Below are 27,500 nucleotides of genomic sequence, written 5' to 3'. Positions count from 1 at the left end.
GTGACAATAATAATAATAATAATAATAATAATAATAATAATAATAATAATAATAATAATAATAATAATAATAATAATGATAATAATAATAATAATAATAATAATAGAAAAGTAATAATAACTGTAATAATGACAATAATAATAATGATAATAATAATAATAATAATAATAATAACAATAATAATAATAATAATAATAATAATAATAATAACAATAATGATAATAATAATAATAATTACAATAATAATTTATAATAGTAATAATGATAATAATAAAAATAATAATAATAATTATAATAATAATTTATAATAGTAATAATAATAATAATAATAATAATAATAATAATAACAATAATAATAATAATAATAATAATAATGATAATAATAATAATAATAATAATACAATAATACCAATAACAATAATAACAGTACATTCATCAACGAAAGTAACAGCTTCGATGCCTCCAGCAAAAAAGAAAAAAAAATGGATTTTTGGGGAGATAAGTGACACTAGCGCACAATGCTTTGTGGTAGCAAAGCAAATGGAATGTCTGATCGTGCAATGATGGGTGGTAGTCAGGCTTAGAGAAAGCTTTGGGTAACCTAATTAAATTCATTACCATAATAAATGAAGAGACCCAAGTAATAAAGTAACCCCTGGCAGTCCACCACACAGGGTGGCGTCAGAAGAACCTTTCTCCACGAAGACAACTTTTCCCCATTAATCAAACAAAACAGAGAGAATTTTCACTACCTAAAGCAATATTAGGGGTGTGGGGGAGTGTGTTTGAGCAGTAACATGAGGTTAAAGAAACTGAGAACCCCACTGTCCCCTTTCCATGACCCTAGTGATGGAATAGGTCACGATGAATCCTAGAGGCACTGTGGCCCCACTCATGTCATGACCCCTGGGTGTTGTGCAGGGATCAGCTTCCTCAAATTGATCCCTAAGGACAGTAGCTATTTCTGAGAGGTTTGAGGCATTCCAACCTTCAAGTAGAAGAGTGATTGGGTAGCCGTCTCCACAGTGAGGTTCAAATATGCCTGCAAAGCAGCCACAGGGCATAAGGGGTGTGGAATTCTTGGAATGCACCAAGCTGATGCTACCATTGGTCTTAAACAATGCTCCTCCCACTCATTCTTTGCCAAAAAAAGAAGAACATCTCTAAACCGTCTTAGGCAAAAGATGTCTGTTCAGAAAAACATGTAAGGGAGATGAACTGAGATGACCTTAACACATTACCTCTGTCACAGCAACCTTTACATCACTCTCAATCAGTTGTATTGGAGCTATCAAGGAGAAAATATGTATGTACCTTCTCTCAGTCCCAATGACTCATATGGCTTCGTAAAAGTGATGTCTCACCGGTGGCCCAACACTTGGTATCACAATATTTTCTTCTCCTACTGTGTGTTGGGTCACTATTGTAGCACTTACTCAGTGTACCACCAGTGGCCCATTTCACCACAGTGAAATATTTTATTCATCTGTTGCGTCTTGGGCCACTTGTGTACCACTTATTTTCAAGTAAAAAAAAATGTAATTAGTGAATATATATCACAGTTTTTTTCAATTAAATTTAAATACTGTAGATAATATTTGATATGGAAATATTATGCAATGATTTTATGTGGCAAAAGCCACCTCTCTCTTCCATAACTAAAAGAATCACAAAAAAGCACAATCCACAAAGACACAGAAGAAAGATAATTACCATTGTCAAAAAATTCTGAAAAGGGAGACTATGGCAGGAACCAACGCTGTTAGACAAATGTGACAGATTACTGTTCCAGACAGAGTACAAATAGGAATGAAACATTTTGTTTCTTCTAATTTGTAGTCTAGATGCTTCAGAGTTCAGCTTAAATTTGCTTCCTTTCACACACTGCTAGTGCAGCCTAGGCTACCAGTCTAGATTATCTTTGGTACTTTGTGCAGTGAGCATCCTCATCCCAGGGAATGGGGGTTGAAAAGTTACCATGTATCACTGTGCATTAGCAGAGCTAATCCCACTAAAAAGAATAATGGTTCATTAAAAAGATGATAAAACAGAAAAGCTTGTAAGATTCTTGAGAAGGATAGAGAGAAAACTATGACATAATAAACTGCAATATCCAAAAGATCATTTTACAAAACTTCATTCAAACTGTAAAGTACAACCCCACAAATCCACCCATAACTTAACCTGTCCTATCTCAGTACAGTCCATCCCACCCCAGCACAGCTTGGCTTGGTCCACCCAGACTAGCCCAGTGTAGTCTTCCCCAGCCCAACAACACCACACGTCCTAGCTTTACCACCCCTCAACATTGCTGTGCTACTCACCAGAACAGTTCTCCTCATCCCAATTGTTTTGGCAGTGTGAGAAGTCATCACAAATAAATTCTTCATTGATACAGGTTGGCTCAGTACCACACTGCACTGTCCCAGATGGACAATCTACATGATGGGACAGCATGATGGATGAGGAGGCAAAAAATAGGATGCATAAGATATGAGAAGGGAAGTAAAATGAAATATTAAAGTAAGGGGCAGAAAAATTTATGCCACACAATGTGGATATTAAACAATATCATTCTCCCAACTAAACTTTCCATGTTATGAACTTTCCATGATATTCTTGTCAACAAGAGAGGCACAAAACAAATTAATTGTAATAAAAATAATAAGAGTAAAAAAGAATAGTACAAAAAATAAGAGACCCAATAGTAATGAGTAGTCAGTGTTAGTAAGACAAAAATGCAGTAATGAAGTAATGTCAGTAATATTAACAAAAACATAAATACCTCCAAGCTATCTTTTCATTAATGGAGACAATGGATGAGGGAGAAGGTAATTATAGTAAGAGAAGCTGAGGTGGTTTAGTTCATGCCACAGTGAGGCAGTGCAGTACAGGGCAGTCTTTGTTAGTTCCATTACTATTAATTAGTTGTAGTGGTGGCAATAATAGTTACTATAGTTACATTAAAAAGTAATTCCAGTAGTAGAAGTACAAGTAGTAAAAGTAGTAATAGCAGCATCATCATCAGTAGCACAAGTTCACACAGAAGTCACACCTCTCCAAGCAGCACCAATGACTGAAGAGACACCATTACCAATTTTTCTTTTTTTGTAAGTAACTGACAACAATAAAAAAGGTAATAAAAGCTTAAGTTGAAGACTTACAACACCATGAGGACCTAAAAGGATCTCCAACATCAAAGAGAAAGAGAAAAGAAAAGAAAAGTCAGTTCTAGCACCAATGGCAGCAGCACTGTTGTCTATTCAAAGCAGAAGCTTTACCTGAACCACAATTTGCTACAGATTCATCCTCGCCGTCAGGACACTGTGGGTTTTCATCACAGAAACAAGCGAGCGTCACGCCGTCATCACAAAGTCGTGGGGTGGTGTCCGTTAAGCACTGCAGTCTCGTGGAGGTTGTTGTCATGGGGACAGGAGTGGTGGTGCCTGGTGTTGGCAGTGGTTGGGGGAGATGGAGAGGGAGAAGGGACATAGGAAGGGAATGCATATCAGTTTATTTTGGCATCTGAAAAGTCCTTGAAACATGGACACATCTCTGGAGAGAGAGAGAGAGAGAGAGAGAGAGAGAGAGAGAGAGAGAGAGAGAGAGAGAGAGGAGAGAGAGAAGAGTGCTATCAAGTTCTGAGACTAGCTCTTTAAGGAGTCAACAGATAGCAGTATGAGATGTGCAGGCTATGGAAATGAGCAGTACTGATCATCAAAAGGTCTGCCAATTGCTGTCATTTTATGAACTGTGCCACAGGAGTTTTTGTGACCATGTGCAGAGTCTCAATTGCAATTTCTTCATAGACTGTAAACTAAAACAGAGTGCAAACCAAATTCTGTGCCAGACTCAGCAAATCTGGAAGGAAGACATTTGACATGATGCAACATGTGAATGACAAAGAAGGACTGGGTCTTACGAGGTGTCTTGCATGACATCAGTGGAAGACAACATGAAGTCAGGATGATCTATAAGTTCATCACCCAAAAATGTGCAAACAATTCCATGACTTGTACATCAGGATCACTGAAGATCCACCACAGACATTCATGCCATTGTTGTTGTTTTACATGGAGCAGTGCAGGTAATGCTTATATCTAATTTGAACATGAACTGCATTGCTGCAAAATTTGCTCTCACTCCTCTGACACCAAGAGGAGTGCTGGGTTGAAATTTAATAAGCCCTGGAAGACCTAACTTTCATATTGAAGATGATAACTGGGGACAAGACTTGGGTCTATGGATACAATCCAGTTTTTTGCAAAGGAAGAACCCAGTATCATGGCTGGGAAGGGAAGTTCGAAACACAACAAGGAGCATACTCATCATCTTCTCTGACATTCACAGGATTACTCATTGTGGACCCCTCCCTACAGGTTAAAGATCACCAATGAGTGGGTGAGTAAAGGTAAAGGGTAAACACTACAACTACCCATCACATGCATGATGGGTAGCCCAGGGCACCTCTTCATCCATGTGAGACCTGGGTTATGGCTGTGTGAGCAGGAAGATTTGTTGGCTGACTCAAACCCCCACCTTTTGCTCAGAGGGGGCTGTAAATAGTCTGATAACAGTGAAAAGACCTGAGACTGAATAGGGGTCAAACACTAACCCCAGGGCCATACTGTCAACAGCCAATTTTACAGCAATATTTGGAGATGCCCGAGGGATGACATTAGGTAGAAACTGCCTGAAGTGCGACGCAAGACCAATTGGATGCACCCTCTCACTGAGCTCTAATAACATGTTTATTTTTTGGCCACAACAACATTATAATCCTTTCACACTATCCAGATTTGCCCATTTGTAACTTCTTTATTGAAGATGAGGCTTAAGTTATGCCATTTATACACCATGAAGATTAACACAAATTGCAAATGGTGTTTCACAGAATTAAAAAGAAGACTTCTTGAGCTGGTTTTACATGTATCAACAATGGTGGAAGTGCTATTTGTTGCTCAAGAGAAGGGGAAGCTGCCCAAATTAAATAAACAACTACTTTCTTGTATATAGGCCTAATCTCATACATTTTCTATACATATGTATACGTAGAATAAGAGAGGGGGAAGAAAGAGAGAAAACTAAAGGAAGAGAGGGTGGAGGTACTAAGAACGATGCACAGAAAGATGAAGCAATAGGAATATAGCAGAAGGAAAAAAACCTACAATAATGAAATATAAATTGGTAAATAAAGTAAAAAAGTCAAAGTAAAATAAAATCAAACAAATCATACTACCACTACTACAACTCATGATGATGGTGATGGTGATGATAATAATAATAATAATAATAATAATAATAATAATAATAATAATAATAATAAGAAGAAGAAGAAGAAGAAGAAGAAGAAGAAGATGAAGATGATGATGATGATGATGGAGAAGAAGAAGAGGAAGGAAAAGAAGTAGAAGAGGAAGAACTAGCAGGATCTGTGGATATACCATGGTATGATAATTTAACTGTTACATTGTTTGATATGTATGTTAAGAGGGAAAGGAAGGGGAAGAGGAGGAGGAGGAGGAGGAGGAGGAGGAGGAGGAGGAGGAGGAGGAGGAGGAGGAGGAGGAGGAGGAGGAGGAGGACGAGGAGGAGGAGGAGGAGAGAACCCGTTCCCCCCCTTTCTCTCTCTCTCTCTCTCTCTCTCTCTCTCTCTCTCTCTCTCTCTCTCTCTCTCTCTCAATTTCTTTTATTCCAAAGTCGTCACCTACCCACTCCCCTCTCACTCTCACATCTCCAGGAGGAGAAGGAGGAGGAAGAAGAAGGGTAGGAAATGTAGAAAGAGGAGGGAAGGAAGGAGGTGTAGAGGATTTTATCAAATGTGTTGATATGATACCAAGACGTGACACATTGGGGTACAAGCGTACTAATATATAGATAATAGTAGTAGTAGTAGTAGTAGCAGTAGTAGCAACAGGAACAGGAACAGCAACAGCAACAACAACAACATCAATAATAATAATAATAAAAATAATAATAATAATAATAATAATAATAATAATAATAATAATAATAATAATAATGAGAAGAAGAAAAGAAGAAGAAAAAGAAGAAGAAGAAGAAGAAGAAGAAGAAGAAAAAGAAGAAGAAGAAGAAGAAGAAGAAGAAGAAGAAGAAGAAGAAGAAGAAGAGAAGAAGAGGACTAGAGAAAGAAAAAGCAAACAGAAAAGTTTAAGACATCTAAAATGGCGAGAGAGGAAGAAATTGTGACATAACAAACCTAAGTATCCAAAACAGGATAATTTTTATAACTTTTCTCCCAAACCGGAGAAGTATTCCAAACCGGAAAGTAAAACATAACATATCTATCCACAGCTTAACCACAACTTAATCCACAACCCAGCTCATTTGGCTTGGTTCACCCAGATCCGGTACATCCCAGTTAACCCAGTTCAGTCTTCCCCAGCACAACAAAATGCCACACGTCCCAGCTTCAGCCGCCCCTTTACGTTGCTGTCCTACTCACCAGAGCAGTTTTCCTCGTCCCAATTGTTTCGGCAGTCTTGGAATCCATCACAAACAAATCTTGATTCGATACAGGTTGGCTCAGTGCCACACTGCACCTTCCCAGATGGACAATCTACATGATGGAACAGAGAGAGAGAGAGAGAGAGAGAGAGAGAGAGAGAGAGAGAGAGAGAGAGAGAGAGAGGTCAGCATGAAATGTGAGGAAAATAAATAGGAGTTGTAAATTAAATATAAGAAAAATAAACAGCCTACAATATGAAGAAGTTTTCGTAATGAATCTTTCCATATCAATATTTCAAGAAATTTTCTTGATAACAAAAATGGCTGAAGAAGAAAGCCTTCAGCTAATGTAAATATAATAAAAATAGCCAAAGAATGATAAAATGATAAAGCAGGCTCAACTGTGCAGAGTAGTGTTACCAAAGTAGTAAAAAAGGAAAGATGGTGTCAAACACTATAGCTGCGCGTGGCCTTGGCGCTCATCTCTGTGCCTTTGAGCCTGTGGTGGGTGACATCCCTTACCAGGGACACAAGGCCGCTGTCACATCAGAGTTTCCACAGTTTACCTTCCCCATGTACTTATTTATTGACCAACCCGAAGGAAAGATGAACAGCTGAGTAAGCTGTGCGCCGACCGCCCCAGCCTGATTAGGACCGGGACCAGCGAATTTGTTCTCAGGCGTGCTAGTTACAGCACCACAGGGCGTTGTTAGTAAGATAAGCATGCAGTAACTATAATCAACACAGGTTAAGCCGATCTAGAAGGCACATCGCCTTACTCCTTTCCCTTTCAGCGGGGCAGCTGATTGCTGCACATGTAATGTTCTTGAATCTTCCATCACATTTTTATATTTAGGATATTTTTAATCACTTTGTCATTTAGTCTTGTTTTAAGTCAAGTTTCAAAAATATCAGTAGGGAAACATTCATAACAAGGCATTAAGCCCTGAGAAAAACTGTGCACCACGTCTCCAGTGATGGTGTTGACAGTCAAACAGATGACTTCATGTATATAAAATGTTTATTTGTTTGCAATATTTTTAAAAGGTTAATTATTTAATATCACAGTCTTTTTATTGATTTTTTTTTCAAAAATCAGTTTAGTGCTAAGCTACTAGATTAGTTGATTCAAAATATCTTAAATATAATTTTGGAAAAGTGGCAAGGACATTATTAATGCAGCAGTCAGCCGCTCCTCCAAGGAGGAAGTGGCAGAGGCGTCGCTAGATCAGCTTCGCATGTGGAAACGAAATGTTTTCATACCAAACCAATGTAACCAAGCTACCACCTCATGAGGAGACGACATTACTTATTGTTTTTCTTCTTCTTCTTCTTCTTCTTTCAGTTGTCAGAGGTCTTACAAATCAAGTTGATCACTATGATAAAAATATATATAAAAAAAAAATACAACACTATGGAGACTTAAAAGGATCTCCAACATCGAAGAGAAAGAAAAAAAAGAAAAGTCAGTTCTAGCGCCAATGGCAGCAGCACTGTTGTATGTTCAACGCAGAAGCTTTACCTGAACCACAATTCGCTACAGATTCATCCTCGCCGTTAGGACACTGTGGGTTTTCGTCACAGAAACAGGCGAGCGTCACGCCGTCATCACAGACTTGTGGTGTGGAGTCCGTTAAGCACTGCAGTCTCGTGGAGGTTGTTGTGAAGGGGCCAGGAATGGTGGTGGTATCACCTGATGTTGGTAGTGGGTAGGAAAGAGGGAGGGGAGAAGGGACATGGGAAGGGAATGCATAACAGTTTATTTTGGCATTTGGAAAATTTTTGAAACATGGACACATCTCTGGAGAGAGAGAGAGAGAGAGAGAGAGAGAGAGAGAGAGAGAGAGAGAGAGAGAGAGAGAGAGAGAGAGAGAGAGAGAGATGCGTGAAAGAGGAGAAAGCAGTAGAAAATTTAATGATAGCAGAAAGGAAATGAAGGTGGGAAAAGATAAGAACAGGAATGGAGGAAAAGCAGGAAAAATATGGTATCAAAAATTAAATTGTAGGAAGAAGGGAGGCAAAAAGAAATGTTTTTTTTTTCCAGAATTATTAAAATGGAGGCAGAAGAGAAGGGCGAAATTGCAAAATGCATAAGAAATATTTGCATCATGAATTAACAACAACAACAACATTATAAACAGCCGACAACATAACCGCAAGATATGCATGTCCTATCGTTCATAAAATTCCTCTTTTATTCTGGTCGTGTGGATTGTGCCACCAAGACACAAAGCTACAAAATCTTGTTATCCTCACCACGTGAATTATGACATCGCATTGCTCTCTCCATCAGTCCTTTAAACACCCACAGCTTCTGGCTATGAAATGTGGCCATATTTTTTTAAATGCTTTGGACTCACATTAGTACTATTTGCAAAGATCTCAAGGAAGATTAGCTGGGCTCTCATAGATGTTTATCTCCACTGACACTATTATACTCCTGTTTAACTAATACTATTAAAGAATACTAAAAGCACCATTGAAAATCCCAATAACTTTCACTAGTCTTTTAAAAGTAGTCAAGAAAACACCACGAAACGTTTCCCAATGCTGCAACATAACGGGTGTCAGTGTACAGGCAATCCCATTCCCCTTTCCACGAGAGAGAGAGAGAGAGAGAGAGAGAGAGAGAGAGAGAGAGAGAGAGAGAGAGAGAGAGAGAGAGAGAGAGAGAGAGAACGTCTTCCAATGAGGGGAGGGGACCTTTGTGGTTAAAACATTGACGTCTGAGAGCTGAAAAATATTTCCATATACGGGCGGTCTGAGTAGCCAGCCCAGCCAGGCCCACGTGCGGCTGGCAGCTCTCCACTTATCTTATTTTTATATTTAATATACGGCAGCCGTTATGGTTCGTGTATCCTTTACTCCTAGAGCACTACTACGGTCAACATCTATCTTATACAAATTATGGTAGCGGTTTGACGTCAGTGATGCCATGCCCAGGGTCTCTCAAACCTTGAGAGACCCTGGCCGTGCCTGTCTCCTCCGCCCACGTGCCAACCGCTATCCCCAGCTTCTTCGGCCTTCACTGCCTGCCTTAAACTGCTTCACTTCTACTTTTTTTTTTTTTTATGTAGGAAGGACACTGGCCAAGGGCAACAAAAATCCAATAAAAAAAATGCCCACTGAAATGCCAGTCCCATAAAAGGGTCAAAGCAGTGGTCAAAAATTGATGGATAAGTGTCTTGAAACCTCCCTCTTGAAGGAATTCAAGTCATAGGAAGGTGGAAATACAGAAGCAGGCAGGGAGTTCCAGAGTTTACCAGAGAAAAGGGATGAATGATTGAGAATACTGGTTAACTCTTGCGTTAGAGAGGTGGACAGAATAGGGGTGAGAGAAAGAAGAAAGTCTTGTGCAGCGAGGCCGCGGGAGGAGGGGAGGCATGCAGTTAGCAAGATCAGAAGAGCAGTCAGCATGAAAAACAGCGGTAGAAGATAGCTAGATATGCAACATCTTGCTAACTGCATGCCTCCCCTCCTTCCGCGGCCTCGCTGCACAAGACTTTCTTCTATGAAAAGACGTGGAAAAGTGCAGGGTGGTATCATCAGCGTAGGAGTGGATAGGACAAGAAGTTTGGTTTAGAAGATCATTAATGAATAATAAGAAGAGAGTGGGTGACAGGACAGAATCCTGAGGAACACCACTATTAATAGATTTAGGAGAAGAACAGTGACTGTCTACCACAGCACCAATAGAACGGTCAGAAAGGAAACTTGAGATGAAGTTACAGAGAGAAAGATAGAAACCGTAGGAGGGTAGTTTGGAAATCAAAGCTTTGTGCCAGACTCTATCAAAAGCTTTTAATATGTCCAAGGCAACAGCAAAAGTTTCACCAAAATCTCTAAAAGAGGATGACCAAGACTCAGTAAGGAAAGCCAGAAGATCACCAGTAGAGCGGCCTTGACGGAACCCAAACTGGCGATCAGATAGAAGGTTGTGAAGTGATAGATGTTTAAGAATCTTCCTGTTGAGGATAGATTAAAAAACTTTAGACAGGCAGGAAATTAAAGCAATAGGACGGTAGTTTGAGGGATTAGAACGGTCACCCTTTTAGGAACAGGTTGAATGTAGGCAAACTTCTAGCAAGAAGGAAAGGTAGATGTTGATAGACAGAGCTGAAAGAGTTTGACTAGGTAAGGTGCAAGCACGGAGGCACAGTTTCGGAGAACAATAGGAGGGACTCCATCAGGTCCATAAGCCTTCCGAGGGTTTAGGCCAGCGAGGGCACGGAAAACATCATTGCGAAGAATTTTAATACATGGCATGAAGTAGTCAGAGGGTGGAGGAGAGGGAGGAACAAGCCCAGAATCGTCCAAGGTAGAGTTTTTAGCAAAGGTTTGAGTAAAGAGTTCAGCTTTAGAAACTGATGTGATAGCAGTGATGCCATCTGGTTGAAATAGAGGAGGGAAAGAAGAAGAAGCAAAGTTATTGGAGATATTTTTGGCTAGATGCCAGAAATCACGAGGGGAGTTAGATCTTGAAAGGTTTTGACATTTTCTGTTAATGAAGGAGTTTTTGGCTAGTTGGAGAACAGACTTGGCATGGTTCCGGGCAGAAATATAAAGTGCATGAGATTCTGGTGATGGAAGGCTTAAGTACCTTTTGTGGGCCACCTCTCTATCATGTATAGCACGAGAACAAGCTGTGTTAAACCAAGGTTTAGAAGGTTTAGGACGAGAAAAAGAGTGAGGAATGTACGCCTCCATGCCAGACACTATCACGTCTGTTATGCGCTCAGCACACAAAGGCGGGTCTCTGACATGGAAGCAGTAGTCATTTCAAGGAAAATCAGCAAAATACTTCCTCAGGTCCCCCCAACTAGCAGAGGCAAAACGCCAGAGGCACCTTCGCTTAGGGGGATCCTGAGGAGGGATTGGAGCGATAGGACAAGATAAAGATATGAGATTGTGATCGGAGAAGCCCAACGGAGAAGAAAGGGTGACAGCATAAGCAGAAGGATTAGAGGTCAGGAAAAGGTCAAGAATGTTGGGCGCATCTCCAAGACGGTCAGGAATACGAGTAGGGTGTTGCACCAATTGCTCTAGGTCATGGAGGATAGCAAAATTGTAGGCTAGTTCGCCAGGATGGTCAGTGAAGGGAGAGGAAAGCAAAAGCTGGTGGTGAACATTGAAGTCTCCAAGAATGGAGATCTCTGCAAAAGGGAAGAGGGTCAGAATGTGCTCCACTTTGGAAGTTAAGTAGTCACAGAATTTCTTATAGTCAGAGGAGTTAGGAGAGAGGTATACAGCACAGATAAATTTAATATGAGAGTGACTCTGTAGTCGTAGCCAGATGGTGGAAAACTCGGAAGATTCAAGAGCGTGGGTACGAGAGCAGGTTAAGTCATTGCGCACATAAACGCAGCATCCAGCTTTGGATCGAAAATGAGGATAGAGAAAGTAGGAGGGAACAGAAAAGGGGCTACTGTCAGTTGCCTCAGACACCTGAGTTTCAGTGAGGAAAAGAAGATGAGGTTTAGAAGAGGAGAGGTGGTGTTCTACAGATTGAAAATTAGATCTGAGACCGCGAATGTTGCAGAAGTTAATGAAGAAAAAGTTGAGGGGGGTGTCAAGACACTTAGGGTCGTCGGCAGAAAGGCAGTCCGACCTGGGGGACATTTATGGTCCCCTCCCCAGATGGGGACTCCGAGGCTGGTGTAGGAGTCGCCATGATGATTTTAAAATTTTTGAGTGAAGGGCGTGTGTGTTATTAGGTGCTTGTAGTTTTGTGTGGAGGAAGAGAGTTGTCTTTAGAGGGCAGGCTGTGACTGTCCCCTCGTGTTGTGAGACACAAAGGGAAACGTTCAGTGAGGTCACAGCTGGGTTTAATGATAAGTTCACAGCACCCCCTGAACAGTGCTTTAGACCTCACTGGAAGTAATTATCGTTTCGGCAGGTGTCTACTGCCTCCTCCTGGTACCTCCTGCATTGTGGTTTTCTCTGGCGTTGTATTTGGCCGCCTAACCTTTGCCACACTGCCCCACGAGCTGCCTACAACCCTTGGCCGCACTTCATCACCTCTTGGCTCCTGTTTCCAAAATTCAGAGAAAAGTTTCTGACTTTGCCTGCTACAAGCTGTGGTGTTTCTGCTGACCATGTGGCTTTCTACTCGTGATATGTTCCTGACATGTCGTCCACACTCGTCGCGCACCACGTCTACTGCCTCCTGTTCTTGTAGGCTTCCTACTTCCTACTCGTGGCTTACATGTACACGGCCGCCCACACTCGACGAGGACAGCGTCTACGGTGCCTGCTGCTGCTACTTGTGGGCTTGGGTCTTTTCTCCTGCCGGCCTGCCCTTGTCAGCTTGTGCTCCAGTCTCCTTATACCGCACTGCGCCTGGCTGTCCTGCTGGGTTTTGTGTATCCTGCCAGCCAGTATCGCCGCCATTACTCAAGCGCCTGCTCCTGCTGCTGTGTTTCCTGGTCCGGCTTCCCTTCCTGCCTGCCTGATTACTCCCGTCAACTTAATATCGCCGCCATATTCTCTGCTGTATATTGCTTTCGGTAACGACTTGGTGCGCTATTGGTGTTTTTACCAGTGCATTGTTATTCTATCCAATATTTATGGGAAAGAAATGCCATTTCCTTTTCGTTAGAAAACTTCTAGTGATGTCAGAGTGTTTTTCTTAGCCTGTGATTCGCTGTTCTCATGTCACAGCTAGTGTCAGCCTTGTGGGTGGGCAGTGCGTGGTCGCTGTTTGACGTCACGGGTGTGTGGGGCTTGAATGGCCACGATTCTGACCTCACTGCTGTGTGAGCCTTGCAATTGGCTACTGCATACATCACGTGTGTTTTTCTGCTTTAATGACTGGGTCAGACACAGTATTCTTTCGCGCCAAATGCGAGCGTTCCCTGCTCAGCTTCTCAGTGGCTGAATGTTACGCTATGATGTCACTGTTTTGTGTTCCTGCCTCGTGTCTTACACAAATAAGCACGAATTGTACATTTATATACAGCTTTTACGTCCGTTTTATTATTATTTTTTGTCTATTCAATCAGTGCGTCCCCCCTTACACACACACACACATATTTATTCATTTTTCCATGGGATGTGACCTGCGTGTCACCTAGTGTGCTTGCGCTACCCCATGTTTTTGTTTAGGCATGAAGGCATGCCTGGAAGGTGTGGCCGAGCACATGTACTGGCTTGGACGCTGCCTCCCACTCCCCGCACATTCCATACCCACTCCCCCACACGCGGCGTGACCTGACACTGACCAGAGCGCAGGCCATGTGTCCGTCCTGCCTCGGTGGGTGGTCGTGTTCTTGACGACTTTGTTTATCGCTGTACAGTTTGTTTTTAATTAATATACTATAGCCGTTCAACATCGTGCATCCTTTACTTCAGAAGCACTACTGCAAATAACCTCCATCTTGTACAGGCATTCCTAACAGAGAAAGGGCTCTGCAACTACTTATCATTAAACACACACACACACACACACACACACACACACACACACACACACACACACACACACACACACACACAATCAAGTGCAAGCATACGCTAGATACTGTAACCTACATTTACATCCAGAGATCGATATAGTAATATATTCTTAAATAATAAGGTCTAGTTTCTCGTTTTATTTTGCAGCGACATTACTGCATCTCTCTCTCTCTCTCTCTCTCTCTCTCTCTCTCTCTCTCTCTCTCTCTCTCTCTCTCTCTCTCTCTCTCTCTCTCTCCCCTCAGCACAAGACAGGGCCTGCCACGTGTAGGACTGACGGCTTCTTTCAGCTTCCCTAATTTTCTTACGTTGATTTGCGCTTCAGACCTATCCCCTTCCTCCATATTTCCTTCCTTCTCTCCCACACCAACAAACTAACTCCTCCCTTTCTTCCTCCTTTACCTCCGCCAAAAATTAAATAAACCTAGCCAGTTGTACAAATCCTTACTTTACCACTTACTTTTCACTTTTATGCAACTTTCCCCAAAGTGATATTTTTCCTCCTGCATTTACTTTAGAACTTTTTGGGGGGCTACTGTATATGAGAGAGAGAGAGAGAGAGAGAGAGAGAGAGAGAGAGAGAGAGAGAGAGAGAGAGAGAGAGAGAGAGAGAGAGAGAGAGAGAGAGAGAGAGAGAGAGAGAGAGAGAGGTATCTTTGCGTTTCTATTCACTTCTTCCTTCCTTTTCTTCTCTCTTCATTTAGTTCCTTCAGCTGCATCGGGAAACTTGTCCATGCTTCTTTTCCAAACCCCTCCTCTTCCCTTCAAGCCCTATCCGTCTCCTTTACCTACATGTCTATTCCATTTCACTAAATGTTTTCTTCTAACGCCTTCTGTCCCACTCTTTGGCCTATTCGTACACTTTATAAATCTTCTATATTCTTATTTTTCTTAATTAAATTCTGAACTACTTTCACCCTCATCCCTTCCAATCCTCTTTTATAATCCTCAACCCCTTTCTCACTAGCTGTAATTTCTTTTAACTTCATTAATTCATACTATATTGCCTTTATAAATCTCTTTTGGATCCTACAACAAACATTTTGATCCTTTATTCCTTTCAAATCCTTTCATTTTCCACTCTCTCTCTTCAAACCCTCTTGTGTTTTAAAACCTTCACTTGATGTGCTCTAATTCCTTCTAAGCCTGCATGCTCACCGCCACAGTTGAATTCATCAGTTCCGTCCGCGCAGTCTGGTATTCCATCACATTTCATGCTTTCATCTTGACATCGAATCGAGTCGCATAAGAACTGGCCGGCCTCACAGCCTGTGTGTGTGTAGTGTGGTGTGTGTGTGTGGGTGTGTGTGTGTGTTGTGTGTGTGTGTGTGTGTGTGTGTGTGTGTGTGTGTGTGTGTGGTGTGTGTGTGTGGGTGGGTGGGTGGGTGGGTGAGGGTAGATGGGTGGGTGTTAGTGGAGGGAGAAAGAAGTGGGAGATACATAAGTGAGAGAACTTGTTGTTATAAGACTTACTACACTCCTTTTTAGGAACTGCAAACACACACACACACACACACACACACACACACACACACACACACACACACACACACACACACACACACACAAACAAACAAACAAACAAACAAACAAACACACAAACCTTTTAATCTCCTCTCAGCCAAGCTCAGACAGACCACATGCACAGGAATGACTGGCTGACTGACTGATTGGCCCACAGGCTGACTGACTGATGAGAGACAAACAAGGCAGCAACAACAAGCTAAGGAACACGCAGAAAGAACTGGTGAAGGAGGAAAAGAAAAGCAAGAAGGATGACAAAGAAGATAACCAATCTGAATTATGAAAAAGCAGGAAGTTAAAAGAAAGAAAAAAAAAACATAACAGGAAGAAATAACAGATAACATGAACAGCAACTGCAAAGTATAGCATAGCAAGTGATAATAATGAGGACAACCGTGACAGTACCGGCAGGGACATGAGAGACAAAGATACACAGAGACATGACTTCCAGCACTACACAGTTACTCTCTACATAAATCTACATTGCAAATAAGACACCGAGAGATTCAAATACTAATTCTGTTAATGAAGATAAGCACAAATTCGTCTACGTGAGGAGGTACACACACACACACACACACACACACACACACACACACACACACACACACACACACACACACACACACACACACACACACACACATATAATTTATATATATACAATAGAAGGATAATGGAATAATATCACACACACACACACACACACACACACACACACACACACAATTATCAATAAAAGAAAATGTTAACAAAATTAGCATGAACTGTTATCTTTCTTTCTTTTTATAAACAAAAGTAAGTAGTACAGCTACTGTAGTGAGTTACTCCAATGAATACAGATCTGCATATAAGTGCAAGCACAGCAAGGCAAGACATTACTCAAATATTTGCATACAAGCATCATGAATATCAAAGTTAGTGAAATGCAAATATAATTAAATGAATAGAGATGTAGCCACAAGGAGAGAGAGAGAGAGAGAGAGAGAGAGAGAGAGAGAGAGAGAGAGAGAGAGAGAGAGAGAGAGAGAGAGAGAGAGAGAGAGAGAGAGAGAGAGAGAGAGAGAGAATAAAAAAAGGAAATATACTGAATGAAAAGAAAATGAAGGAAAAAGTAAACAAAGAAATGAAAAATAAAAAATAACACAAAATAAAGCATAAAAGAAAAAAAAATGAAACGGAGAGAAACACGGGAGAGAGAGAGAGAGAGAGAGAGAGAGAGAGAGAGAGAGAGAGAGAGAGAGAGAGAGAGAGAGAGAGAGAGAGAGAGAGAGAGAGAGAGAGAGAGAGAGAGAGAGAGAGAGAGAGAGAGAGAGAGAGAGAGAGAGAGAGAGAGAGAGAGAGAGAGAGAGAATAAATAAAAAAAAATCAAGGAAATATACTGAATGAAAAGAAATGAAGGAAAAAGTAAACAAAGAAATGAGAAATAAAAAATAACACAAAATAAAGCATAAAAGGAAAAAAAAATGAAACGGAGAGAAACACGGAAGAAATAAGAAGCAACAAGAGCAGACACAAACAAAAACCAGCAAGAGAGAGAGAGAGAGAGAGAGAGAGAGAGAGAGAGAGAGAGAGAGAGAGAGAGAGCACACGCACACACAAATCACTTACCGCATCCGTCCTCATCATCACCATCAGGACAGTCTTCAGTACCGTCGCACATCTGAACATCACAAATGATCTTCCCGCTCTTACAGGTGAATATGCTATCGGCCGCACATCCACCCGTCACCCTACTACTTGCATCCCCATTATCCACATCTGAAGGCATGCAAGAAGTGGTCATGCGTGGACGAGGAGTACGTCAGTAGTAGTGTAAGAAGTCAAGGGGTGGTTTAGTCTTGTTATTGTTATTTACTTGAAGGAAATCACTTAAAATGGAGAAAGAAGAAAAAGAAAAAAAAAATCAGAAGCACTCCTCCTCCTCCTCCTATTACTCTTTTCTTTAATATTCTGTCTGTCTGTCTGTCTGTCTGTCTGTCTGTCTGTCTGTCAGTCTGTTTTCTCCCCATCTTTCATCCGGTCCATTCTGTGTCTCCGTTACAGGTATAAAATATAAAACAAGGAAGAAATAATCAGTGGTAACAGAGAAAATGTTAGTCAATACAAGAATAGTATGTATTATGTACACTGTAAATAAAACAGGCAGCTTTCAGTCTTGGACATTGATAACCATTGAAAGAAAAAGTAACAGTAATACTAATTTTGCAAGAACAAAGAAGGAACATGAGAAAGATATATATATATATATATATAGAGAGAGAGAGAGAGAGAGAGAGAGAGAGAGAGAGAGAGAGAGAGAGAGAGAGAGAGAGAGAGAGAGAGAGAGAGAGAGAGAGAGAGAGAGAGAGAGAGAGAGAGAGAGAATATGAAGAAAAATCAGATGCAACTATGGAAGATTTATATGTAAAGAGAAGTAACATGACAGTCAGAAGATAAAACATAATTGTAATAATAATAATAATAATAATAATAATAATAATAATAATAATAATAATAATAATAATAAGTTTGGACCAAGGCAGGTGGTTGTAAAAGACAGATAATTGATCAGTAGACAGGTCATAACAATGACAGATGTAGATGCAAGACTGAGGAAGGAACATTACGGCGGCTTCTTACTTGTGTCATTCACGTCTCCTCGTGTCCCTCTTTGCCACCGCGCGCCAGCCACTCATACACTTACACATGCAAGCTTAGTGGTGGTCGTTCATGCAGACTTACGTACTTATGTGTTTAGTAGCAGCGTATTAATGCACGGTACATGCATATACGTACTTAGCGGGAGAGAGAAAAAAAATGTATGATGTGGCCGCACGCACACACGCATAAACGCATACAAGCATGTGCGCGCGCACACACACACACACACACACACACACACACACACACACACACACACACACACACACACACACCATTTCTATGAACAACGACTGCTACTCCTCCTCCTTCTACTTCTACTACTACTACTACTACTACTACTATTACTACTATTCTAGATACCATTATCAGACGATTTTATGAAGTTTAGATGGATGCTTCTGTAACCAGGAAGCTAAAATTATCAACAATTCCTCATGCCTTAATATTGTATCTTTATTCAGTTAACTCAGACTGAAACAAGGGATCTTTATGAAGTTCACAAACTGGCTGCAGTTCTGAATGAGATAAAGAAAAGCCAACTAGGATATAAAGAAAGAAAAAAAAGTTTCATTAGTTTAAAGCTACTGAAATCTGAGGGGACGGGTAAAAAATTTTTGTATAGCTGTAATATGGAAGCAAAACTGATTACATTATCAAAGAAAATGTTTTATAACTGCTACTGATGTTTGTGGCGAGCGTATAAGTGGTTGCTGGCGTGGTGATGTGTGAGTGAGGCTTGGGACGCAGTGCGGAGGGGAGGGGAGGTACGGGACCGTCTTACTGGTGTGGGTAGACAAGCACACGCACATGATGACACATAGACCAATGCTGTCTCGAGGGAAAACAAGCACACACACACAGGACGAGAAGTAGAATGTAGTCTCTACTTAGCACATGCAAGTCACGTGTAGCGCATCGCGGGCCACACCACAGGCAGACTGGAACCCGCGCGAGGCATGCATGGCCGCGCACGTAGAGGGAACAAATAGCAACCCGGAAACGTTCTCCCGTTATTCTTTAATTTTTCAACATCTTTTATCCCCCCTTCTATTTATATCCCACCTCTTCCCCCGTAATACTATAACCCACTTTCTAAATAAGATGTTAAACTGTGGAAGGAATAAGACTAATTCATTCGCAGATGTTAGGCGCCTCGGGATCGTAAGACAGGAGAGTCTGTACGCCACGCCTGGTTAGCGTGTTGAGGTGGACCGGTGGCCTTCATACACTTCAACCCGTGGCACTCCAGACTGTCCTTCAATCCCTTCGCTGCTTGACATTTGTTTTCCATTATCACTAACAACTTTTCAGGCATTTATCTTTGCACTACAGTCTCTTAAATCATTCTTTAAACCAGAAAACGCTAAATTAACCTGCTATTCTGTATTTGTGTCGAGGAAGAGGAAGAGGATGAAGGGGATTAATGCCTGCATAACTACCTGAACCAGCTTCACCTGTTCCTCGTTACTCCTCCTTTCCGCCATGGTTGGCGCCATGCACAAGTCACCTGCAGCTGCTTCTCTCCCTTGCATCTTCCTCTGTGACTCCCATCCTCTGCAGTTCTGACGCAATTCCATCCCTCCATCTCACTCTCTGTCTTCCTCTAATTTTCAAACACTTTCTATCTCTACACTTTAACTCTACTGATGACAATATGACGTCAATTTTTTGAGCAGCTCCGCATGATTTCACAAAGCACTGAAGACCGTTATGCCCCCCCTCTCTCCCGTCATCACCATCAACACAAGTTCCAGGTATTTGTCTTACAAAAATTCAAAATTGCAGGAACCCATGACCGTGAAACACTTGGTCAAGGGGTTACCTATGTCTTCTGAAACCATACTCTAAACTCGCAATACACTATTCGTAATAAGCCCAAGGGAAAAAGAAGCAAAGAATTCACAATTATTGAAGTTTTCAATGGCATTTTTGCTGCATTTCTAATGATAATTCTATAAGGATTCTACATTATCAAAGAGTAGAAACATAAATGAAAACATCTCGGCGGCATTAGAAAAAAATTATGAAGAGAAAAGAAAGCTTTTCAAAATAAGATCCTAAATTCCTTTGTGTGTGTGTGTGTGTGTGTGTGTGTGTGTGTGTGTGTGTGTGTGTGTGTGTGTGTGTGTGTGTGTGTGTGTGTGTGTGTGTGTTGAACATGGCTGAACTTAGTGTTTTGAACTGAAGTTATTACCAATGTATTTTAATTATATTTCTGTACTTTATTATCATTTAACGGAATGTACGTACATACACGTGACACCTCTTCAAGACTGGTTGTGAGCTTGTCTGGAAACATATTAAGAGTGTCTGGTTACAGATATCTGATGCTGTTTTGTCCAGAGCCAGCTGAAGCGGAGTGTTCTCAAGCTGAGCATCACGTTACCTAGCATAACTAAGGGTCTTACATTATTGCGTGGCTTTACAAAGAGTATGAGTTAAAAGAAGAAAAAGAAGAATATTCAAGTGAATGCTCTATTCCTTTTTTTCATTTTCATGTTGTTTTTCCTCATTCATGTAAGTGTAATGAAAAATTATCAACAACACAGCAATGACACTTGATTTGATTACTTTTATATCCCTCGTCTTCCACTTGCACCAGTATTACTATTTACCTATCGTTTCCTTACTGTTACTACTACTACTACTACTACTACTACTACTACTACTACTATTACTACTATTTCTACTACTACTAGTACTGCTATCACCACTACTACCACCACCTCCATTACTACAATAAAATATAGCAAATGCATCAAAAGAGCGTACGTAATTCATACATATAATTCTTCATCGCCTTTTTTTTCTTTTTGTTTGTTTGTTTGCTTGTTTCATCCTTGCAATCAAAACTTTCTTCAAATCGTTTTTAAAAGGAATATTTCTTTCCCCTCTCTCTCTCTCTCTCTCTCTCTCTCTCTCTCTCTCTCTCTCTCTCTCTCTCTCTCTCTCTCTCTCTCTCTCTCTCTTTTGCCATCGCTATGTATATTTATGTTTCTAATTAGACAACGTTTCAAAATCTAGCCCTTTTTTTTTATGGGTACTGGCCAGACCCTGAAGAAAATGGGTCAAAACGGCCAAATGAGCATTGGTGTGTTTCCTTCCAAAGGGCATCGCTGGGGACAGGGTGTCATTGCAAAGAGGCAACGAAACAAAATAGCAAAACAATAAACATCTTACAAATAATAATAAGAAGCATAATCATTAAAAAAATGTTATTGAATAAAGACAAAACTCTCTCTCTCTCTCTCTCTCTCTCTCTCTCTCTCTCTCTCTCTCTCTCTCTCTCTCTCTCTCTCTCTCTCTCTTTTTTGTAACTTGCATTCAGAAGCACTTTGCTCTCTCACCACAACTATTTTCAAAGGCCACAGAGGTGATTAGTCGGGTTCTTAAGAGTGTTCCTCCTGTTAATAAGGTAGAAATCTTGTTAGTCTACCACTAAAACCGTAAAAACACACTTAAGCAAAAACCCGTGTAAGTTCAACTACAGCCTTTTGAAGGTAGTGGAGGTGCGGTGTAGAAGTGATTCAGAATATAGTGCTCTCTCTCTCTCTCTCTCTCTCTCTCTCTCTCTCTCTCTCTCTCTCTCTCTCTCTCTCTCTCTCTCTCTCTCTCTCTCTCTCTCTCTCTCATACACACACACACTACCTCCAGAATAGTCGGTAACTTCGAAGTAATCGGTGTTCACTATAAGCTGGCCGAGTCTTCCCTTGGCCAGCTCGTTTCGCACGTTCCTGACCAGGTTCTCTCGGCGGTCCTCGTGGTCAGGCATCGAGACCACCAACCGGGCCATGCACTGTCCTGACGGGCCTTCGCTGTAGGGGGGTGTGGGTGAGGCTAAGAAAGTGCCGGCGTGTTGGGTAAGGTTAGGGCTGAAATATTAGGATGTGGTGTGTGTGTGTGTGTGTGTGTGTGTGTGTGTGTGTGTGTGTGTGTGTGTGTGTGTGTGTGTGTGTGTGTGTGTGTGTTTATGTATAAGTGTTGTTAATGAGTAATTGCATGTCAAATATTATCTCTCTCTCTCTCTCTCTCTCTCTCTCTCTCTCTCTCTCTCTCTCTCTCTCTCTCTCTCTCTCTCTCTCTCTCCTTACCGTATGGAGTCCACTTCCAGAGTTGCGTCTCTGTGAACACGGTGGAGTACTTGTTGCATGGGTTGCATGATTTCGTTCTTAAACTCCTTGAAGGCCGCACCACCCTTGTTACTAAACCGGCTGTCCCACGGGCGGAGGATATGTATCTTGACCATGTAGATCTCTGGAGTGGAGGAGCGATAAAGACACTGTAGAATGTGATGATGGCAGGTATGAAGGCACCAGAAATTATCTCGAGTCCCGGCAGTCTTCTAAGGTTTGTATTCCTATATAGATGCTTTGGGATTTCGTCGGCTCGAGTTTTCCAGAGGCTACAGAGATGGTTGATTAGGTTTTCACGAGTGTTTTTCTTACTGAAGATGTGGAGTCACTGTTTACATAACACTCCAGTCACGAAAACATCCCGTACACCACAGCAATTCCACTAAAGAAATGGTTGGTTAGGATTTCACGGACGTTTTCCAAATTGAGGATGTAAAGTCTTTGTTTTACTACCCCTCCATGCACAAAAATATCCCGTACACAACAACTATTTCCATTAACAACAACTCTTTCCATTAAAGCCAATTGGAAGTAGTTGAGGTAAGAAGCTGAAGCATTAAAAAAAAAAAAAGAACTCAAGACGAAAATTTGGCAAAAGTGAACGGATTAAGTTTTTCACTGTGACATGCATTGATTCGCAGCACATAAGAACACAACATAGGAAAATAAGGGGGTGCCGCAAGAAGCCATCAGGCCTACACGTGGCAGTGCCTGTAAGATTTTAAGGCTTTGCGCTCTCACCACGACTATTTTCCAAGGCTATAGAGATGATTAGCCGTGTTCTCAAGAGCGTTTCTCCTGTTAATAATGCAGAAATCTTGTCACTAGAACCGTAACTTGATCTTTTGCAAGTAGTGAAAGTGCGACGCGGAACTTTTTCAGAATGTGTTTTCGTCTTGGGTCTTTGGTAGCTGTCCTCAAGCGTTTCAGCTTTCTAACGCCACTACGTCCAACAGGCTTTGGTGAAAATTATTGGGGTTTCCGGGTAGGTTGGGATAGCTGTACAGTTACTCTACATCCTCAATCACGAAAAAAAAAAACGTGAAAACATAACCAATCATGTTAAATACATCCACTATGTCATGTCTTCGTCTTCCCGTCAAGCACATTACCCAACTCCTCAGACACCTAACTTACCTAACCTAACCTAACCTAATTTACTAACTTAACGCAAACTAAACAAACCTACCCTACCCTAACTAACCAAACATACATTAACCAAACCTAACCTAATCTAACCCAATCTAACCTAAAAGTAACTTAACTTATTCTAACCTAACCTAACCTTCCACAATACTGGCTCTTTCCTTTGGAGAATGGCACCTCATTGGGGCTTTTCTTCTTCTTCTTCTTCTTCTTCTTTTTCCTTTTTGTTGCCTTTGGCCAGACCCCCTCTTACATTTAAAAAAGAGAGAAAAAAAAAAAACTAACCAAACCAAATCTAAGCTGACTTAACGTAATAACAAATTAATACACAAAGGGCAAAATGTAACTCACGGGGCGGGAACCCTGATCCTGAACCGTCAGTGTAGTCAACGTAATCATTAGAATCGTAAGGCAAGAACTGCCTCTTGGGTCGCGACAGAGGGCCCAACACGCCGTCTTGCATGGGCGCCGCCACGGGAGCCTCGGATCTCGTCCCGTCCTCATCGTCAAACATCAGGTCCTCGTCATCCTGTGGGAGGAGGAAGAGAACACATGTGAGATATGACCACCATGATTTTTTTTTTTATTCATAATTAACTTGCGAGTGTTAACTCATCCTAGAAATAGGGAAAGAGAATAACTATATATGCGAGAAATTATAACTGATATTTTTTTCTCTCTCCAACGAAAGAGAATAGGTGTGAATAATGACCATCATCATACTTATTTCTATATGTTTGTTTCTTTGTTTTATTATCATCATCATCATCCTGGAAGTAAGGAAATAATAGATGTGAGATTTTGCAACTGAAATTTTGTATTATTATTAACTTACTTGGAGAAAGGGAAATAATAGACGTGAAAAATTATAACTGCTATTTTTTCATTCTTCATCGCAAGACAGTAAGTGTGACCAATGACCTCCGTGACTTTTCCTCCTAAGAGGTAGAACAGATGTGAGTAATAATGAATATGATTTTTTTCTCAGAGAGAGAGAGAGAGAGAGAGAGAGAGAGAGAGAGAGAGAGAGAGAGAGAGAGAGAGAGAGAGAGAGAGAGAGAGAGAGAGAGAGAGAGAGAGAATAGATGATAGAAATATATAGTATAGTATTGTCACACTTAATACAAACAACAAAGAAGAAAATGATAGACAAAAGGAATAAATCAATGAAATAAAGGTATGTGTGTGTGTGTGTGTGTGTGTGTGTGTGTGTGTGTGTGTGTGTGTGTGTGTGTGTGTGTGTGTGTGTGTGTGTGTGTGTTTTGATCGTTCAAAACAACAAGGTTCTATTTCTCAGATGAAAAGGTGATCATCCTTAAGGAGGAGGAGGAGGAGGAGGAGGAGGAGGAGGAGGAGGAGGACGGAAGAAACATAATTCCGAAAAGAAGAGGAAAAAAGCGAGAGAGAGAGAGAGAGAGAGAGAGAGAGAGAGAGAGAGAGAGAGAGAGAGAGAGAGAGAGAGAGAGAGAGAGAGAGAGAGGTTCAACTACAGGCTTTACCGCGCTGGGTCAAACGAGGTCGGATTCGCTTCGCAAGTAATGGCCGACACCTGACCTGAATTGTGAGGCACCACCACCACCATCACCGCCACCATAACCACCACCAGCAACTCACAATCCTCCCTGATCACCAAGAGAAACCTTCCTCCGAAATTTTGAGCGAGAGAGGAGGAGGAGGAGGAGAAATAGAAGAAGAAGAAGACCATTATGAAGAAGAGGATGAGAATAAAAAAAAAAAATGAAGGAGGAAGAGGAGAAAAAAAAAGAAGATGGAAAATAAGAAAAAAAATCAGTTGTATCATCATCATCATCATCATCATCATCATCATCATCATCAAAAAGCAGGAGTAGAATAGAGGAAAAACTCTAATTTTCATTCTACACCAGTACAAGACAACATTCTCTCTCTCTCTCTCTCTCTCTCTCTCTCTCTCTCTCTCTCTCTCTCTCTCTCTCTCTCTCTCTCTCTCTCTCTCTCTCTCTCAGCTGACCGGGCAATTATTCACTAGTTTTCACTAAGTGAAATTTTCGTAATAACAGTGGTAGTAGAAGTAGTAGTAGTAGTAGTAGTAGTAGTAGTAGTAGTAGTAGTAGTAGTAGTAGTAGTAGTAGTAGTAGTAGTAGTAGTACCAGCAGCAGTAGCAGATCATCTCTTTAATTATCAGACAATAAAAAATCTATTGTCCATTTATAACGAGAGAGAGAGAGAGAGAGAGAGAGAGAGAGAGAGAGAGAGAGAGAGAGAGAGAGAGAGAGAGAGAGAGAGAGAGAGAGAGAGAGAGAGAGAGAGAGAGAGAGAGAGAGTCTTCCCTTTACAATAGGACCCATCTAAATGCATAAAGGGCTGGGAGAGAAGATTTAAGGCTGACCAAGTTGTAAGAGAGGAATTAGAGAGACACAGAGAGAGAGAGAGAGAGAGAGAGAGAGAGAGAGAGAGAGAGAGAGAGAGAGAGAGAGAGAGAGAGAGAGAGAGAGAGAGAGAAAGACCCACTTCATTGTAAGATTTTGAACAATTTTGAACACACACACACACACACACACACACACACACACACACACACACACACACACACACACACACACACACAACTGCATTCACCCTATCTACACTGAGTAATTGGAATAGTGTTTTGAAGTTATGCTTACGTTAGGTTAGATTAGTTGAAATTAAAGAGATGGTTAGGTTAGGTTAGCTCATGTTAGGTTGTTAGGTTAGTTTAGGTTAGATTAGGTTGGACAAATTTAGGTTAAGTATTATTACTTTTAATATAGATTATTATTGATATTTTCATTATTACCATTATCACATTATTATTATCATCATTGTTATTATTATTATTATTATTATTATTATTATTATTATCATCATCATACATAACCATCAGCACAACCACCTCAAATACGAGTACCACCACCACCACCACCACCACCACCACTGCCTTCTTCCACTGACACCACCACCGCCACCACCACCACCAATGCCACCACCTCCACCAATGCCACCACCTCCACCACCACCACCACCACTGCCTTCTTCCACTGACTTCCTTTTCTTCTTAATGAGGCCTTCCTGGTTGCCTCCTCCTCCTCCTCCTCCCTTCTTCCTCTTGCTCTAACATATTATTTCCTCTTCGTATCCTGAGCGGAGGGAGTGAAGAAGTTCTCTCTCTCTCTCTCTCTCTCTCTCTCTCTCTCTCTCTCTCTCTCTCTCTCTCTCTCTCTCTCTCTCTCTCTCTCTCTCTCTCAACTGAGGAATAGATAAATATAACAATGAGAGATAGAGAGAGAGAGAGAGAGAGAGAGAGAGAGAGAGAGAGAGAGAGAGAGAGAGAGAGAGAGAGAGAGAGAGACTTAATGTACATTATTTGTTACTTAGATAGGAGAAAAAGAAGAACAGAAAATAACACTAATAAAACAATAATAAAAAGAAAATAATAATAATAATAATAATAATAATAATAATAATAATAATAATAATAATAATAATAATAATAATAATAACAATAATAATAAGTAAAAGAAGATGATGATGATGATGATGATGAAGAACAAGAACAAGAACAAGAACAAGAACAAGAACAAGAAGAAAGAAAAACAAGAAAGAAGATGATGATGATTCAAATTACGAAGAGCATCATCTCCACCACCATCATCATCATCACCAGTACGAGAAAGGTTAGGGCGCACGGGATAGATGGGAAGGTGTTAGGTTGGATAGGGTCATGGCTTGGTAACAGGCGACAGAGAGTGCTAATAAACGGCTCGAAATCCGAGTGGGGTCATGTCATTAGTGGGGTGCCACAGGGATCAGTATTAGGGCCATTATTATTTCTAATATATATCAATGACTTGGATAGTGGAATTAGTAGCGATGTTAGTAAATTTGCGGATGACACAAAGATAGGTAGATTAATTAGGTCAGAAGCGGATGCCATCGCCTTGCAGACAGACTTAGATAGAATGAATGAATGGACGGATAGATGGCAAATGCAATTTAATATCAATAAATGCAAAGTGCTTAGCGTAGGTAGAGGAAACCCACACAATAGGTACACATTAGACAGCCAAACTCTGGTAGGTACAGGGTACGAGAAAGATTTAGGAGTTATAGTTAGCTCTGAACTCCGTC

General features: G+C 41.0%; 1 protein-coding gene across 1 annotated transcript in view; it reads right to left on the bottom strand.

Annotated features, from left to right (window-relative positions):
• The window catches only part of LOC135109126 (basement membrane-specific heparan sulfate proteoglycan core protein-like), a 359,280-nt gene that overhangs the window by 309,278 nt on the left and 22,502 nt on the right, over window positions 1-27,500 (bottom strand). The window contains 9 exon segments of the mRNA XM_064020215.1: window positions 2,325-2,438; window positions 3,282-3,446; window positions 6,467-6,580; window positions 7,991-8,161; window positions 15,082-15,192; window positions 17,059-17,208; window positions 21,742-21,908; window positions 22,185-22,347; window positions 23,724-23,901. Of these exon segments, the coding sequence (XP_063876285.1) occupies window positions 2,325-2,438; window positions 3,282-3,446; window positions 6,467-6,580; window positions 7,991-8,161; window positions 15,082-15,192; window positions 17,059-17,208; window positions 21,742-21,908; window positions 22,185-22,347; window positions 23,724-23,886 (1,318 nt within the window). The 5' untranslated portion in view covers window positions 23,887-23,901.

This window comes from Scylla paramamosain, chromosome 18 (assembly GCF_035594125.1).
Source record: "Scylla paramamosain isolate STU-SP2022 chromosome 18, ASM3559412v1, whole genome shotgun sequence".
Taxonomy (NCBI): domain Eukaryota; kingdom Metazoa; phylum Arthropoda; class Malacostraca; order Decapoda; family Portunidae; genus Scylla; species Scylla paramamosain.
Note: the sequence above shows the minus strand (reverse complement) of the source record. Positions and strands in the feature narration are given on the sequence as shown.